This window comes from Haliotis asinina, chromosome 5 (assembly GCF_037392515.1).
Source record: "Haliotis asinina isolate JCU_RB_2024 chromosome 5, JCU_Hal_asi_v2, whole genome shotgun sequence".
Lineage (NCBI taxonomy): Eukaryota > Metazoa > Mollusca > Gastropoda > Lepetellida > Haliotidae > Haliotis > Haliotis asinina.
In genome coordinates, this window is record NC_090284.1 from 12,635,677 (window position 1) to 12,653,056 (window position 17,380).

At 38.3% G+C, this 17,380-nt stretch overlaps 2 protein-coding genes across 2 annotated transcripts in view; one reads left to right on the forward strand and one right to left on the reverse strand.

The window, feature by feature from the left end:
* The window catches only part of LOC137283457 (dynein axonemal assembly factor 5-like), a 45,663-nt gene that overhangs the window by 21,651 nt on the left and 6,632 nt on the right, over positions 1 to 17,380 (reverse strand). The gene's annotated exons all lie outside the window — the stretch shown is intronic.
* LOC137284318 (E3 ubiquitin-protein ligase CHIP-like) lies at positions 479 to 10,804 on the forward strand. Its single transcript, XM_067816085.1, has 7 exons — positions 479 to 714; positions 1,724 to 1,922; positions 2,785 to 2,950; positions 3,404 to 3,479; positions 4,312 to 4,368; positions 5,287 to 5,403; positions 6,139 to 10,804. Exons 1-7 carry the CDS (start codon positions 613 to 615, stop codon positions 6,262 to 6,264), a joined length of 843 nt encoding a protein of 280 aa, XP_067672186.1. The 5' UTR covers positions 479 to 612; the 3' UTR covers positions 6,265 to 10,804.

Genomic DNA, 17,380 nt, shown 5'->3' on the forward strand with positions numbered 1-17,380 from the left:
TGTGCATGATGAGCCACAAGTTAATTAGTACAAATGGTAAAGAAAGCAATCGAGTGACCTATCCCTGTTGTAGATTATACCTGGCAGAACATACTTGCTTAGTAACCTACTCAGTGACATATACTTAATTGAGTAAAATCACTGAAATACCCACATATTTGAATGCAGTGAGTAACGGAAAATGAAATACCCGATCAAAATTCATAATAGAGTTCAGTATCCACATGAGCTAAATCTTATGTAGATTTAAAAAGAACCAAAAATGTAGATTTGTTTGGTGAAAAGAACGTGTAACAAGTATCACAGGGACATGTATTCTTGAAAATAATACATACTGGGTCCGACATGCGCACACTGATATCTATAGATGTATATTATCGTATATGACAAGTATGTACAAACAACTTTGTTATCGGGTGCGTTGCGTTCTGTAAATCATGTTGTGTGGCGTATACAGTTACCTCCCCTACCGGACATTAGATTATGGAATACAATATGGCTGCCAAAACAAACCTTTCCTAGGGAAAAACATACTCTATGATTTATCGTGGTTACTCTCACGTCATTTGATACAGTGGTATTACCAAGTTGGTAACGTACACGACCGGACAAATGCCTTCTAAAATGAGCGCTGTGGATTTGAAGAATCAAGGCAACAAACTGTTTTCTGCACGGAAATACGACGACGCGATATCCTGTTACACGAAAGCAATAGTACGCTCTACTAAAGTTTCTAATGAAACGCTGTCGTGATGCGGAAATAGTATGAGGGCCTCTATTTGACACACATTTTCAGTTATCTATCAGCTGGGCACGGAAGATCGAGCTTCCATTGCCAGATTTTGCTAAGACGTAGTTTGTAAACTTGTAATGGGTTAATCAAACAGAATGTTTGTTTACTTCGTGATTCAGCATAATTTGTTTTCCTTATTTCAATAAGTATCAACATCTAACCCAGATGGTAAACTGCTTAATTAGAAAGGGGAGGCAAGGCTAAGAGTTTAAAGGTAAACAACCCTAAAACATCAAAATCTTAGGAACCGACTTTAAGAATCAGAGATCAGTGATGTGGCAACCTTACAACCTCCAGATGGAGCCATTTAGTACTTTAACCCCCCCTGCCGAGTGAACTAGTCTAGTCACAGTGATACGTTGTTGATAGACAGGATGCTGTCGAAAACAAGTGTGTTAATATGCTGTCAACATATAACCATATGTTTACAGATGTTTCGGGTAGATAGGCAGTGTTGGCTCAAGAGAGGGTTTTGGAGTGTTTTGACTCATCAAATTCAGTGAGGACCCACTCTATTTTACATCTGCCCATCTATTTAACATTGGAGGGGGTCCAGAAAAATTATTTTCATCAATTTGGACCCACTCAAAATTTCACCCAAATCTAATACTGGATAGGTACATTATGTTGTATGAGATTACTAAATGAAATATATTATATAAATATCGTCATCAAGTTTTCTTTCTTATACTATGATAGTACAAGGCAGTGCCAGAAATGTTCAAGCCAGCTCCTCCACATTTAGACAGTGGTTATTATTGTGACCGAGTACAAGCTGAATTTATTATCTCACTAGCAGTAAGAAATTTTACCAGCTTGGGCTTTGGTTTAATAAATAAAGCCACAGACTGCTATACACAAAACCCACCATTCCTCCTATTCCGATGAAGTCACAAAACCTGTGACAATTGATTCTTTTCTTTTTGACAGAATAAAAACCCTGGCACTGCGACATTCTTCACCAACCGTGCTTTGTGCTACCTTAAATTGAGACAATGGGAGTTTGCGGTGCAAGATTGTCAGCGTGCTCTTGACCTTGATCGGTCTTTAGTTAAGGGCCACTTTTTCATGGGTCAAGCATATGTTGAACTTGGGCAATATGATGAAGCTATCGCAAGTTTGAAGAGAGGTAATGACATTAATATAAGAATCATTATATTTATAAAATGCCTTTAAACAACCCTGATACTGCTTAATCTACCCAAATAGTCCTATTTATTACCCATTTCATTGTTCAGCTACAAGAAGCTCAATGCATTCAAAAGCATCTCCTGTGATGTGTATGGAGCAAAAAACGTTCACTGGTCTTTGCTGAGTTGTCTCATGGTAATATCACTGTTTGAAATTGCCACGAAGCATCATAGTCCAGGGGTAATTGTCATGAGCCCTATGTTAAAAGTGTAACATTTAGTATTTGTTTAGTATGTTTTGTTTACCAAGCAAAGCTCAACTACGTTTATTTCAAACACTGTTTCCCTCTGTGTACAGATTACATGTAACCATGGTGATGCATATGGGTATATCAGAACGAATTTTATAGATACCAATGATTGCTGAAAAAGTCTGATGATACATGCTAGTCTTAACATTACACTAATCCTGATTTAATTTCTGATTCACTTTCATACTGCATTTAGATATGATATATTTCTTTATATAATAAAAATCATGTCTGATTTTACTAACTTAAGTGCCTTGAATGATAGCCCTATGTTCGTAACTCATGTACAGTAAAATGAAGAAAGGTCCTCGAGAACTTTTGCTAGATTGTTTGAATTGTTTAATCTAAACAGTCTTTGGTACTGCAATTAATGTAAGGTCTTTGGCAATAATGGGCAATTTCATTCCTAATTCAAACTCTGATACATGTATTCAGTGAAATTGGTATTAAAATAATTTATTCTGTATCTGAAGATAACTAAGTCAAGAACATCCCTCAGTCTGTTTGACACAATGCAATATTTCTGTTGAGTCTTTGCGTGTGTTTTTAGCCTATGATTTAGCCAAGGAGCAAAAGTTGAACTTTGGAGATGACATCACAGGTGCTCTGCGTCATGCTAAGAAGAGACGCTGGAATATGATAGAGGAACGGCGCATACAGCAGGAGATTGAGCTGCAGACTTATGTGAATAAACTTATCAGTGAGGACAGAGACAGGTAAGACATGGAGATGTAGTGGTATGTGAATAAACTGATGCTTGGGTTGTACTTCAATAAGCTTATTCAGTGATTGTAACATGGTGAGTGAGTTTAGTTTTACACCACGCTCAGCAATATTCCAGCGGCTATGTGGCGGAGGTCTGTAAATAATCGAGTCTGGACCAGACAGTCCAGTGATCAAGAGCATGAGCTCAGCAATATTCCTGCGGCTATGTGGTGGAGGTCTGTAAATAATCGAGTCTGGACCAGACAGTCCAGTGATCAACAGCAAGGAATCGATCAGCGCTATTGATGAATTGATGACGTGTCAACCAAGTCAGAGAGCCTGACCACCCGATCTCAGTAGTCGCCTCTTATGACAAGCATGGGTTACTGAAAATCTAACCCAGGCCTTCATGGGTTGTAATATGGAGCTTTGATGTTCATGGCAGTGTTTTTTTTCCCTTCCAGGAAGAAGTCTGCGCTGAAAGAAATGTCCGAGCAGCAGGACTGTAATGAAGAGTTGGACAGGATTGATGAGTTTCACGTAAGTTGCTTGCACAGTGTGTTATCCACTGTTTGTAGCATTAGACTACACTTTATAGACATACAGATGTTGCTGTCTATGACTGCACTTGTTTTATTACGGTAGTGAATAACACTGTGGCCATAATGATATATCAAGCTATCGATGGATTGCAATTGTTGAGTTTCCGATAGCAATTTATCAATGGTAGAAATGAAAAACTGTCCGTGAATTGATAATATGTGTGACTATCGCTAGTTGATAGTTTCTGTTGATAAACGCACAGCACAAAATACAGGAAGTACCAAATTTGTTCTCTTTGAGTTAGAGTTATCTGCCCCTGTTATGTTTTAACTGTGTACTTGATCTTGGTTTCAAGTTTCTTGTCAATTATTAAAAGAGACTTAAACTACATCAACTTGTTTTTATTTCATATAAATGATACATTCTTTTGGGAAATGACTTCAAATGAGATAATTCAAGGAAACAAAAACTATTGCAATAGTTGGTTGCGATAGTATTTTGCAACAGACTGTTGCTATCACAATAGCTGTTTCTTCCTCAATAGTCATCCTAAATAACAGTAACACACACATTTTTTTTTCTGTTTATTTATTTTGTTTCTGTGCAACATTTTGAATTCTATATGTGCTGTGGAAGGCCTTGAGTATGAGAAGCTAGTTGCCTATCAGGAAGTCACTTGTACGTGTAACAGGGATTGCATGTATGATGCCTTCAGTGGGAACCAGAAACATTTAGGGAAGGACACATTTATTAAGTGAATGTATATTTGTATACTTTTCATAACATATCAACATGAACCCAATGCTATGGTCTATGTTTTCTCCTTCAGGAAAACAAACTGAGATCTGTGAATAACTTGTTTAGTCAGTTGGATGACAGGAGGAAGGTAAGAACCACGCTGGTCATCTGTCATTTGTTGTGTCTTACCTGGGTGAAAGGTGCTGTTTTTAATGTGCTGTAATATTTGTTAGAGGAGAGTAGTAAATGAAGCTACTGCATAGTGATCAAAGGGAGGTTACTCTGTGGTGTCAAGGTACATAGCTTTATCATGATGTGGCTTACAAGAGGATTAAGGAGTACAAGTGTGACTTAGCTAGCTGACGGCCACACCCAAGTGGTGTGTATCTGTGCACATACAGTAGACCAGTGCTTTAGGGAGTCACTCTGCTTTTAAGAATATCACAGCTTGGGACTTATGGATCCACTATGAAGCAGCCATGGCATGTATGATGCATACAGGGTAACAAATATGAATATTTATCACAGGTTGATGTACCAGTTGATGTAGTCAGTTGCTTAATAACACACCGTAATAATAAAATATATTTTACATCATGTTTTGACCATGTCCATTTGCTGTGACAATGATTAATGACTACATTACTGTCTTACAACGGAGTTGGCTATTTTCATGCCTTGCTGTGATACATTTCATTTTTTGTCTCTGTTTGGTAAATAACAGACAGATTCGAGCGAAAAACACTCACGAAACAAATTCCTGAATGATGAATTGAATTTATGAAGGACCACACTTTGATTCAAAGAATTCACAAATAAATCGCAACAGCAAACTATGATGTAAAAGAACATCCGCTCACTGTCATCATAGTTTGTGTATTGGATGGTCATAATTATGGTGAAGAATGTTTGTCTGTAAGAGGTCAAGTTTAGGTTATTAGGAGATCTCTTTTCAGAGTTTATCATGAGTAATTAATGTGGGTTATATCTGAAGCTGATGTAATTTTGTAGGCATAGGATTGTTACATTTTGCCATTCACACAATGTCTTTATGTCGGTCTTGCAGAAGCGGGATGTGCCTGACTTTCTGTGTGGGAAGATCAGCTTTGAGATTATGCGAGAACCTGTCACTACCCCAAGTGGCATCACCTATGACAAGAAGGACATCATTGAACATTTGCAGGTAACTACATACACTTGGAGTAATGTTCAGAGTAAGATAAGCGGTAGGAGTGTTCAAATACCTGCACAAAATCAAAGGGTCCTACCAATAACACAAATGTTGGAGGTTTTAGATTGAAGGGTTTCCCAAAGTTACATCCAATGTGTGCAAATCTCACAGTCCCTGGACCCAGTGAATTTTGAACACAGACCACCCCTCCCCCCCCCACTTTAGCATGGAGGGTTGTAAGGAATCAGGAAATCCTGTCAGAAGCTCCTGGTTGTATTCTGTCTCTAAATGGAGCGATAGGGTAGCCTTAAAGTTAAAGCATTTGCTCATCATGCTGATGACCAGGGTTAGATTCCCCACATGGGTACCATGTGTGATGTACATTTCTGGAAAATTGCTAAAAAGCAGCTTAAGACTAAACTCACTCACTGACTCACTTGGTCCATAAATAATAGTTTGATCTGCCATGGCATTCTTTTATTCAACATATATCTCCAAGCACCTGCTCATGTTAAAGATAGCATGTGAAACAAGCATTCTGATGCCTTCAGGATTTGACTGGGTGAGGTTTTTAAGGGCAATAATTTGGAAATGCTTCTGACCATACATCAGTGATATGTACTCCCTCATTTAAACCAAGCAGTAATCCCATTGTGTAAATCTTGAAGTCTCCTTCTCTGATGCTGTGCATCTGTAGCTGACAAAACTGTGGTATAGTACTAAAATGTGACTATTGATTATTTTCAGAGGGTGGGTCACTTTGACCCAGTAACACGTACAGACTTGACCCAAGATCAGCTGATTCCAAACCTAGCCATGAAGGAAGTGATTGACACATTCTTGGAGGAGAATCCTTGGGCAGAAGAATACTAGCCTTTGTGCATGTGTGTGTGTGTGTGTGTGTGTGATGTGCATGAGCGCATGCACATGTGTGCACAAGTATGTGTGCATGTGTGAGTTCAGACAGCTGTGATATCAGGATATGTGCAGGATTGAGAACAGTTATTGTTATTGTTACAAACTGTAAACTTTCACTTCGTCTCTTATCATGCTCAGTAATTTCGGTCACATTAATTGCTCAAAAGCTTAAAACTCTTCATAGATGATTTATTCGTAGATGAATAATTATAAAAAGGTATTAGATTATGATATTTGTTGTATGTAAATCCATAAACCTTGCTCGAAAGATAATATCAAAAGTTGTGATTGTTGCGATATATTACAAGCTGTTCACCTGTCACAAGGGGAGCAGGGAACATAAACATACATTGAGAGTACATCAACCTATGGAACACGAGGCTGCAGTGAACAGTATATTTAGTTTACCTATTTTAACACCTCAGTGTTAATTTTGAATTGTCTGAAGAACGGCTATGAAAGGTAATGCAGTCACCGCTAGATTTTGCAGACAAGAAAAGTAGATTTAGAGTTATCTCCCTTGTATTGATTTGCATTTGCAAAATATCAGTAATTTCCATGTCATACATGAGGCAGATTTTTTTACCAGATAAAGAACTGCCACCACAAAGTACCAAATGAGTTTAGCATACCCATCAGGGTACACAGAAAGTGTTTCTCGCTTGTAAGCAAGATACATTGAAAATGATATAGGAGTGTTCAGCATTTCAGAAAACGACATTTATGTGTAAGGCAAGACAGATGTCAATTAACTACCTTTCTACTGAAAGTGGAGATCTAAAGCTGTGGTTATCCTAACCCTAACGTGCTTCCAATAAATGATTTTTTTTATGGAAACAAGTCTTTATCAGAATATCTCTGAATCTGAGATGAGGTGAACACAGCTGTATTCAAGTTCACATAAAGCACTTTTTGTTATTTCATTTAACTTCAGCTATTCTCTTAATTAAACATATCCCTTCTATAGTCAATCATAGTCATAAGATTTACATGTGAATGGATTTGACTGGAATGCATTATGAAGTGTATATGTATTTATATTACAATGTATTCACGTGAATGCATGAGCACATAGGTTAGGAGTATTGATGTCCTGAGTATTTTTAAATTGTCTTAAAACTATCATGAGGGTTATAGTTCGAACAGTATGATACATTGAGGATTTGTGAAATTTTGACATGATTGTATCTATGACAAGATGTATGCATGATATATTACAGCTGAAAATCACATCAGTATTTTAAAAGCTTTGTTGAGTCACCTTGTTCCATGTATACTACTGAAAAGAAGTTAAGTACACCCCTTTTTCTCAAATCAATAAAGTTATTGTCTTGTCCTGACGGATTACCTAGTCATCAGACCAAAACAGGTGTTCCTTAACTTCTATTGAGTAGTATGTAATATATATATATCATAGCAATGTTAGCAAGCATATAATGTTAATATAATGGGATAATGTTATGGTTATGGTTATGTGTGAAACTTTCCAGGCCTGAACAAAACTTACTTGCTCACAAAATATCTTCATATATACATGTGTAAATTATAACCCAAATGTGGGGCAGGTGAACTGAACAATCTGTCAGTCCATGTTGAAAATAACCCATCTCGGGCACTTGGGCTGTCAGTTTCTCCGAATGCTGATGTAGCTATGTTATGCTGTCATGATGCAACAGATCAGCAACAGAAAAGGAAAGACTGTCCTTGACTATTTTTGAGTACTGTATTACCTTCATGATGATTCTGACAGTGGCCAGGTGAAAGAATGAGTGAGTTAGTGAGTGAGATGATATTTAAAGTGTTAGGTAGCAGTGTACAAATCATCCTCGATATCTCCAGTGTATACGTTCTGATAAGTCTAAAATATACCCTGGATGCATCTATGCCCTGGCCTGATAATTTTAGTACCTCCCTTTGCCTCTCACAGGAGCCAATCAGCTTGGCTGCCATTTCTACCAAGCTTCCCACTGTCAACAAAGATAGCAGTTACAGATGTGAAGGTTTCGTCCCAGCGTAACTCAGATTTTGGGAAATCTTTCAGACAGTTGACTGTTCTGAAACTTTAAAAAAATATGTGCAAGAACTCTTTCTACCTCTTTCAGAAAACCTCTGCACGATTTTTGTTGCCAGGTTTAATCATTTAGATAATTTAAGAAGCGAAATTAAGTTGCGATTAGTACGCTTAACCTCTCAGTATAGACACCTGATTGGATAAAAAGCCACCCAAGGGAGGTAATAATTTTATCGCACCCAATTTATCGCATCCAGGGTATAGGTATAGTGGAGATTTATCGGAACGTATACCCTGGAGATATCGAGGATGTGTACAAACGTGGAACATTGCAACTGTTGTATAAAATTGGTGACAGTGTTTGGACGATTCCTGGAGAATATTATTGTTTGGTTGATATGGTTTTGAGAAATACTTGTGATTCTTGCCCTGATCACGTTACTGTAAATACTAAGAGGTAAATATGAAAGGGTTCAACACCTTTGGGCCCGAGTGTGTGTAATAAAACTTTTTTGCAGTCATCAAAATCAGATCATGATGCTTGCAATTTGGCACTAAGATCTTGTTGAAATGAGTTTGCTAACTTTATGAAACACTTTATTTGTATAGTTTTAGCATCTGTTCTACATGGGCAGATATATCTGTAAAGTATGTGTCATATGAATGAATGAGAAAATGTGAAAATTAAAAAGATATGAGATGCAGAGAACTACCATTGTATAAACATTCAGATTTGTATTTGGATGAATCATTATGTTTAGTTCTAGTGCCATGTTCTTGCGTGTCTCAACCCACAGTGTCACAGGTATTTGGATGAGGACAGAATCAATCACTTGCACTCTATATTTGGGGCATATCAAGGATTTTAGAGACTGGGGAGGGTTAGGGGATGGGGTATTGTTGTTGCACACATGAATCATAATATCCAAAGGTTAAGGGAAAATGATCCGCAGGGAAGATGTTTTTCGGAGGGAAAATGGGTTTGGGTGTGGACCCCAGTTTGGATCTGTCCCTCTGATTGGGTGATTACTGTGTGACCTGCTTGAATGTGTTGCTGCGGACTATTGTAAAATGTTATCAACCCGTAGTAAACTGAGCCTAAACTGTTTCTTATTTTTAGGAGCATTTTATCAGTCAGCTAGCCTGTTGGTGACTTTGGTGTAAGGTAATCATGGTACAGGTAATGGTATGGAGGTGATGTACAGGTGAGGGAAGTTGGTGTAGGTATAGTAACATTTTAGGGCTATTATTCTGAAACAGTTTGCATAAATACAGTTTTGCTACGATTTAGAACTGACTAGCTATGTCACTGAAAAAGGGTTTACACTCAGTGTGCAAAATAATTTCCAAATTATGCTAGGCCAATGGGGATAGCTATGCTTGGAAATTACTGACCTCCAAAATGAATCACAGGCCAAATTTTGAATGTACTAAGCAAAAGATTACAAAAAGGTACATTACCATCAAAAACAAATGACATAATGAAAATTCCCAAGTCAGTCAGGTCAGTGGCTATGGAGAGTAACTGGCCTGACTGGATTTTTACTCCCCATGGTCAGTGGGCCAGTGGCTATACCGCACACTGTTTACACTGATGTGAAATATTCAGATATCTAGTGTTGATGGTTCTGCAATTTTTTCACCAGATAGATAAATATGTACTGTAGGCTTGATTGGGTGCAGTCCCTGATTTCAGTTAACCTGATTTGCTGAGTCATCCTCTCTCTATGACTCTATGGCTGTCAAGTCCTCCCATCTCCCATGGTGCATTGTGTTATGGATATACTATGTTCCACACAACTCCCAGTTGTTATTGTAAACATTCTTCTATAATCTGGTTGAACCTCCCCTATCTGACAGTGTAGAATGCATACTAATCATATTACTACAGTTAATCTGTTAATTATTCTTTATTCTCCTTTGGGTAGATGCACTAGTTTTTTTTAACTTGCCAATTTTAGTATTTTAGTAAAATCAATAATTTAACCAAGAACAATAAAACAATATCTTCATAAGAAGAGAGTGCTGCCAAAGATCAGATGTTAAGTTTTGTTAGATAGAATAGAAGTAATTCTTTCATATGGAGGTGTGCTAATGTTATTTTATCTTTGGGTTTAATCTCTGATCTTAAGAAAAGGGTACTTAAGTCTCTTAACTTGATGAACTTCTGAATTTTGTAAACGATTATAGTTAATTCCTCCTGATGGAACAGCTCAACAATAGTCGTCTCAAACAAATCATGAGTTCTGTTGAGTGTTGTACTTCCTTTATATAGCCAACTTCCATGTTGTTGAGGAGGACACATGTTGTGATTGCATTCAGAGGCAGGTATGGTTTCTTATAGACGTATTTATTATAGTTGTATTTATCTATAAGTTTTTTGCGTCTACATATTGTCTGTGAATTATTATAAAAATTTGCGCTTTGTTTCTTCACTTAAAGACATTTCTTTGTTTTAAGGAAGTAAAGGTGTGAATGATTTGACTTGTCATTTTAGTGTGTTTCATTTGAATAGAGGTATGGCCTCCAACAGAAGAGGAAGAAACTACATCTTTGACATGTCACGTGGTATACAAATGACCAGTTAACATCACATGAAATTCGCAATAAAATGTAGACAGCCCGTTCCTATGGCCTATGAGACACGATAACAGCTTTAAATATACATACAAATGTTAAAAATAAGACAAGACTCAAACATTAAAGTATTAGTAAATGTCATGATGATTATTGACTGGGACTAAAAAACGTGTTTTTGTCTGATGCACATGTACGTTTGTGATATTGATGCGGCAAGAGGCTAACACTTAATACGAATATGGACTGAGCTTTTGAAGACAGTATGGCCTCCAACAGAAAGAGCACTATCTTTTGATAAAGGTTATCCTGTTCAGGAAGGCCCATTTGAAGGCACGAAGTACTGTCCCTGTCAAGGTAACCATAAAAGGGGATAGATTAGTATAACTCTGCACAACAACAAGAGATATATGGGCACTTGTTTTATCAGCGTGGAGATTTTTATGATCTTGTTAACAAGTGTTAGCAGCTCTCATTCTACTCAAGTCGTCCTTAACAATGGGAGTCGCATTTTGAATTGGAAATGTCCTTGTGTGGAGTGCTGTTTTATATATTATAGATGAGTAGATATTCTGGTGTTGTTACCTCACCATGACAGCCACATTGCTAACACAGCAACGAGACGAGAGCTTTGTAAAAGCCAGGGCTACTTCTAATTTCCACGATGTGAGCTGGATACAAACGTTTTCAACGGAGCGCTAAGAATAGTTCAAGAATCATTGAAACTTTTAGTTTGATGGCCAAGGCAAAGTTTTACCCAGAGACGACCAGCTCTCGCCTTATCCCCTTATTGGCGAATTCCACTCAGGGTAACAAAAAGTAGCACATTGTAATGTTCTTTAGTGCATGATGAATTGGGGGATGGAACCAGTGTACGAAATTGCCACTGGCCCACTAGCCCTGTCGTACCCGTAATGTTAACAGTCACTGGCCCGACTGGCTATTAAATTTCATAGGGTTATGTTGTGAATATCACTCTCACTGACTTAAGTCATAATAAACTTTAAATCCTACAAGATTATGGTCAGATAAAAATGATCATCATATAAACAGCTTAAAGATTAAACCCTTGCCATGCCGATAGCATCTCATCCTGATCTATTTTCGTAATCTTTTGCTCAGTATTATTCAAATTTTACATTCAAATTTCGGGCGAGTGAATTATGTGGTGTGCTAGTAACTTTCAAGTGTAGCTAGCTCGAGCGCATAGTAAAATTTGGAAAATATGTCGCACACTGGATGGAACCACCGACATTCCCCACCTTCCGATGCCATGGCACCTTTATCATGCTCTTCACTGTCTTCTTTCAAGACAGGATTTCACAGAACAAATAAGAACTTGCAAATTATTGAATTTGTCGTAGTAAACATTTCAATAAGCCCCGCACCTCGTCCTAGCTGATGTACCAAAACACTTACTTCGGGCTATGATGGAATCGTTACACGATAAAACAAGTCATCAATATCCCCCGCAGTGGCAAAGACCTCTTCATGAGTATGCCAGGTAGTTATGACTAAGTAAAATGTTTTGGAGTGAGTGAGTGAGTGAGTGAGTGAGTGAGTGAGTGAGTGAGTGAGTGAGTGAGTGAGTGAGTGAGTGAGTGAGTGAGTGAGTGAGTGAGTGAGTGAGTGAGTGAGTGAGTGAGTGAGTGAGTGAGTGAGTGAGTGCCACACTCAGCATTATTCCATCTACATCTACATCCAATTATATAGGCATTAATTGGTAACAAGCTAAAATCGTCCGGGAGAAGAGACAGCCGGATTTTCGGCGTCCAGACGAACGAGGCTTCAATGTAGTGAAGTGCAGAGGTTCGTAAATAATAATAGCTGGATATAATAACAGGACACGAACATCGATCTACACAACTGAGATACAGTGATATGTGTCAGTTAAGCCAGTGACTATTTTGCGAAGTGGAAGGAGAATATTGAAGTTCTGCTCCGGAAAAGAGCACCAATGAAATTTTCAGTCTAAGGAACCATGGAAACGCAAAACTTTTGTAACCAGAAATCCAAAACTACCAAAAGGCACCAGTTCACCACCGATCCGATCTATGTGCTGAGTTTGGTGAAGAAATATGGAACGGTTTTTAATTTTGTTCTGAGATACACACCAACACCAGTTTCACTCGAAGTGAAACTTGTTGCCATACAAACGCAAAAATAAATAAATAAATAAAAAATTTAAAAAAAAATAATAAAAGAAATACCTCCCAACAAAAAACACCCCCCCCCTAAAAAAAACAAAAACAAAAACAAAAAAATAACAAAAACAAAAACAAAAACAACAACACAAAAACCCCAACAACAAAAAAGTTTAGTAAAGAAATATGGAAGGGTTTTAATGTTCTGGCATCAAGAAGTAATCTTCGTCGTGGCCAATGTATGAAGCTGCTGACAGCGTCGGTATAACATGGCGTCCAATAGTTATACCCCAACTCTTAGTAACTGGACGAAGTGAACACAACGATACAACAGTGACGAAATAGATAATATGTGGTACATTGAGATGCCGTTTCACAAAGCTGTCGTAGCGCTACGACTGTCGCAGCTCCTATACTCATTACAGTGCGCGATGTAGTTTCCAAATTTCGCTAGTCGGGCTAGCCATGTCTGAACGTTACTAGCCCACAAACTAATTCACTAGCCCGAAATGTGAATGTAGAAACTAAGCCAAAGATCACGAAAGGGTGAATTCATCTTTAAAAGTCATCAGCCTGTCGGGCCAGTGACAGTGGGGATTTACTGGCCCGACTGGATTTTTACTAAGCAGGTGCCAGAGGGTCAGTGGCTATTTCGTGCACTGGACTATGGCAGTGAAAAGGGGCCGTGATGCAGTAATTGAAACATTGACAACACACTGGGCGTATACATCCTCCCCATTTGACTAAACCTGTTCACCGGTAACTCTGAACGCACCATGCCTTTCACACGGGGCATGTTTCATACATAAACATACGGGAGTTGGTGTTAGAATTTGCTTGATACACGCATGTTTGTCACTTTTAGGACAGTCGGTGGTTATGACAGTTGAGATCACACTAAAAACTCTCTGAACGGATGGCGAACTAGCAACAGGTCGGTCCGACAATATCACTGTATTTCGCGCAGACAACTGTCGTTACTGAGTTGAAAGACGTGCCCAATGTACATTAAACACTGATGTCAGACTGAGATAAGTTCACTAGTTCATTATTGTCACACTGCAGGCAAACAGAACCACAGGTCATTATAGACGGTCATTGCAAGAGAAGAAAATATTCACACTATATTCTGTTTGCAGTGGAAACGCATCGATGAATTTCTCTTTGAACAACAGATAATTCGAATAAAGTGAAATTAATTAGGTGCCTGACTCTGAGGGTGCAGGTTCGAATCCCGGATGGGACTCAACCAAAAGAAGTACTAGAATTTGTACTTTAATGAGAAAGTGAAATCCCAAATATGACATATGTGACATATGTTGAAAGTGAAATTAAGATTGCCAATCCTCATAATTTCCACTTGAATATTTAAATCTCAGAATTTTATTCGACTTTGGATAAAGGTTGTTTAACAAATGAGTATCGTTTCAAATTGCTTTTATTGTTTTGTATTCCCAGGGAGTAAGCACAGTAGTTGGAACGGTGAAACAAATTGCACGTAAGATGTAACGTAGACTAGCCCTATTTGTTCTCGGTGTTTCATTTAATGTGCCCACTCCCTTGTAATGCAAACCAATAATAGCAATTGGACACTATAATCGTTTGTTAAACAACTTTTATCCAAATTCGAATGTAATTCTGAGATTTAAATATTCAGCTGGAAATTATGAGGACTGGCAATCTTAATTTCACTTTATTCGAATTATCTTTTTGTTCAAAGTAATATTCATCGGTGCGTTTTCACTGCAAACAGACTTTAGACCATCTTGCGAAAGTGAATATGTTTCAAGATAAATTACAAGGATGTTGCAGCAAGTATTATTATATATGTTTTGTACACCAAAAGATGCAATAATTATGCAGTAGTTAAATACGAGAAACAGGATGTACGAGAGCTTGTGTACGCTCTAACGTTTGAAATAATACTGAAGAGCTAGCAGACTGAGATTCCAAGTCGTACCTTCATGGCAATTTGTGCCTGTAGATCAGAACCAAATACCTTTTCATGGCACAAAAAATAAATTTTGATTATTTTATTTATACCTTTTTCACACACTGTCAAATGATCGTTCTCGAAGGGTGGGCACAAGTCCTAAGCCATCACCTTGAGGGCCATCAACTGCTACACCGTTACTCATATAATCAAGATGTTTTCAGGACATGACTCTGTTCTGAAGGGGAATAGAACACATCGTAAAACTAAACGATTTGACACACACGAAAATCATCCCATCCAGACCTGTTGAAACACCAGGATCTGGCCATACCCCATATTGTACTCTCCATCGACGCATGCCAGCCAACTAGCCCCACGAAACGGGCATTACACCCCTGTATTAAGGAGGGTTAGTCGACTAGTGCGTTTAGAGAGGCACGAGTGTCCTTATAAATATTTACGATGCTAATGGTAGGACTGTAGCGATAAAAACGACCGTTTCTGATAATGCGCCGTAAAACTTGACTTCGCTGATAAATTTCACACTCAACACATTGTAAACTACACTAAAAACTGTTAAGAATTCCGAGTGAAATGAACCAAACTATTGAAAAAGACTTCGTAACTTGTAATTTATTACAGGAATAGGGGAGGGGACGGATGAAATTTAGGGAGGGGGTGTCATGACCATATGACACACAAAAGAGGGGAGGCACCAATCTGATGTCCCTTCTCCTCCAACCCCTTACAACAAATGACCATTTCCTTAGCTACTGGATTACAATTTACGACAATAGTAGGCAGACGACAATAGCAGGCAGACGACAATAGCAGGCAGACGGCAGTGTCAAACTAATGGTTATTCGCCGCAGCAGAGACATTAACACATGCACTGTTTTAACACAATGACGTCACCGGGAAAGGGTGTCGATATCTAATAAACAACTGGAGAGATCCAATGAACGCTTCCCTGCCGCAGGTGGGTTCGGACATCTCCGGAACTATACTAAAACATGAACAAATGCCTAGGTTGAGAAATCATTAGAGAGACAGGGCTTACTAGGATACGGAACGGCGTCATACGTGTTGCCAGCTTCGCTTGGGTTTTTGTTGTGAAACCGTCATTGTGAGTATTGGTATACACCTTGCCATGCAGAATGCTGCACGTACAGACTACAGTTTAAGAAATCTTAAATAAGAAATGGTAGTTATATTTTAAGTGACATATACATAACCTGCCCATTATGAAAGTGAGGTCACACCCACTCCCAGTACTTAGGCATTGATACTTTCAGGGAGCATATTCTAAAAGCATAAACTGATTAAATTCAAACTTTGAGCCTGCATGTATTATCTCCTTCAGCGATTTCCGAGACAATGGATTTTTACTGAGTAGAATCTAAGAACATTTTACACGCAACACCTGCTCACATCGACCACTACCTTCTTTTTAAAGTATATTTTGTTTTTAAGTGTGGCGAATTCAAATTTCAATATTTTGATGACAGTTGTTTTTAAATAATTTCAGAATACCGAAGATGATGGGTAGAAAAGTAACGGTTATCTGTTTTATGTTCGGTGAGTATTCGCAATTCTCATGCTGACGTATTTAATGGTTGGACTTACGCCCATAAGAAGCAATTATTGTCACAAGCCCGAGACCGACTATTGTACCTTAAGTATGTAAGTAGCTGGTACGATAGCAGTTAGGTTTGCGTGAGGAAGATCAAGATCTCGTGAGTGTTAGGAACAAAGGAGACAAGTAAAAGAATTTGAAAAACGATCGCCAACCTTGCGAGGGTGTGCCTTCACAGCGCAGAAACAAAACGTCGCCTTGTTTCTACTTGAAGTATTATTTTTTAGTATTATTTTTTATATACAAACAGTGAAATAAATATGGATGTCATTCAATAATGCCTTTCTTGTTGATAATCAGATACAATAATCAGTTTGTGTTGATTTTTTCAACATAGCTTCTATGAACAGACATGAAATAGGTGTGCAAGCTTTGAGATAAATATACCGTACCGCAAAAGAAACGCACACTGATAGAGGTTTCTAAAACCACACACTTTAATTCGCTCTATTTAGCAATCAGTGGCGTTCAAACTTGACAGTGTTGGTTAACCCAATTTTGGGAATCACATTTAGAGTTCACATGAACAAATTCACACAAAATGATACCGCTACGACACCTCAAAGTCAGCGTCGTGTTGGCCTCCATGGGCATCGATGACGGCGTTGCGTCGTCACGTGCCACAAGCCACGTGGGTCCTTACTCTGTGTAATGCCTGATCCAGTCCAGCTTGAGCTGGCTGGAGCCGGAGGTCATTCAGTCTTCTTTGAATATCGTGCCAAAGGTGTTGGACTTATATCCGTAATGGAATGCAGGCTATTGCAAGG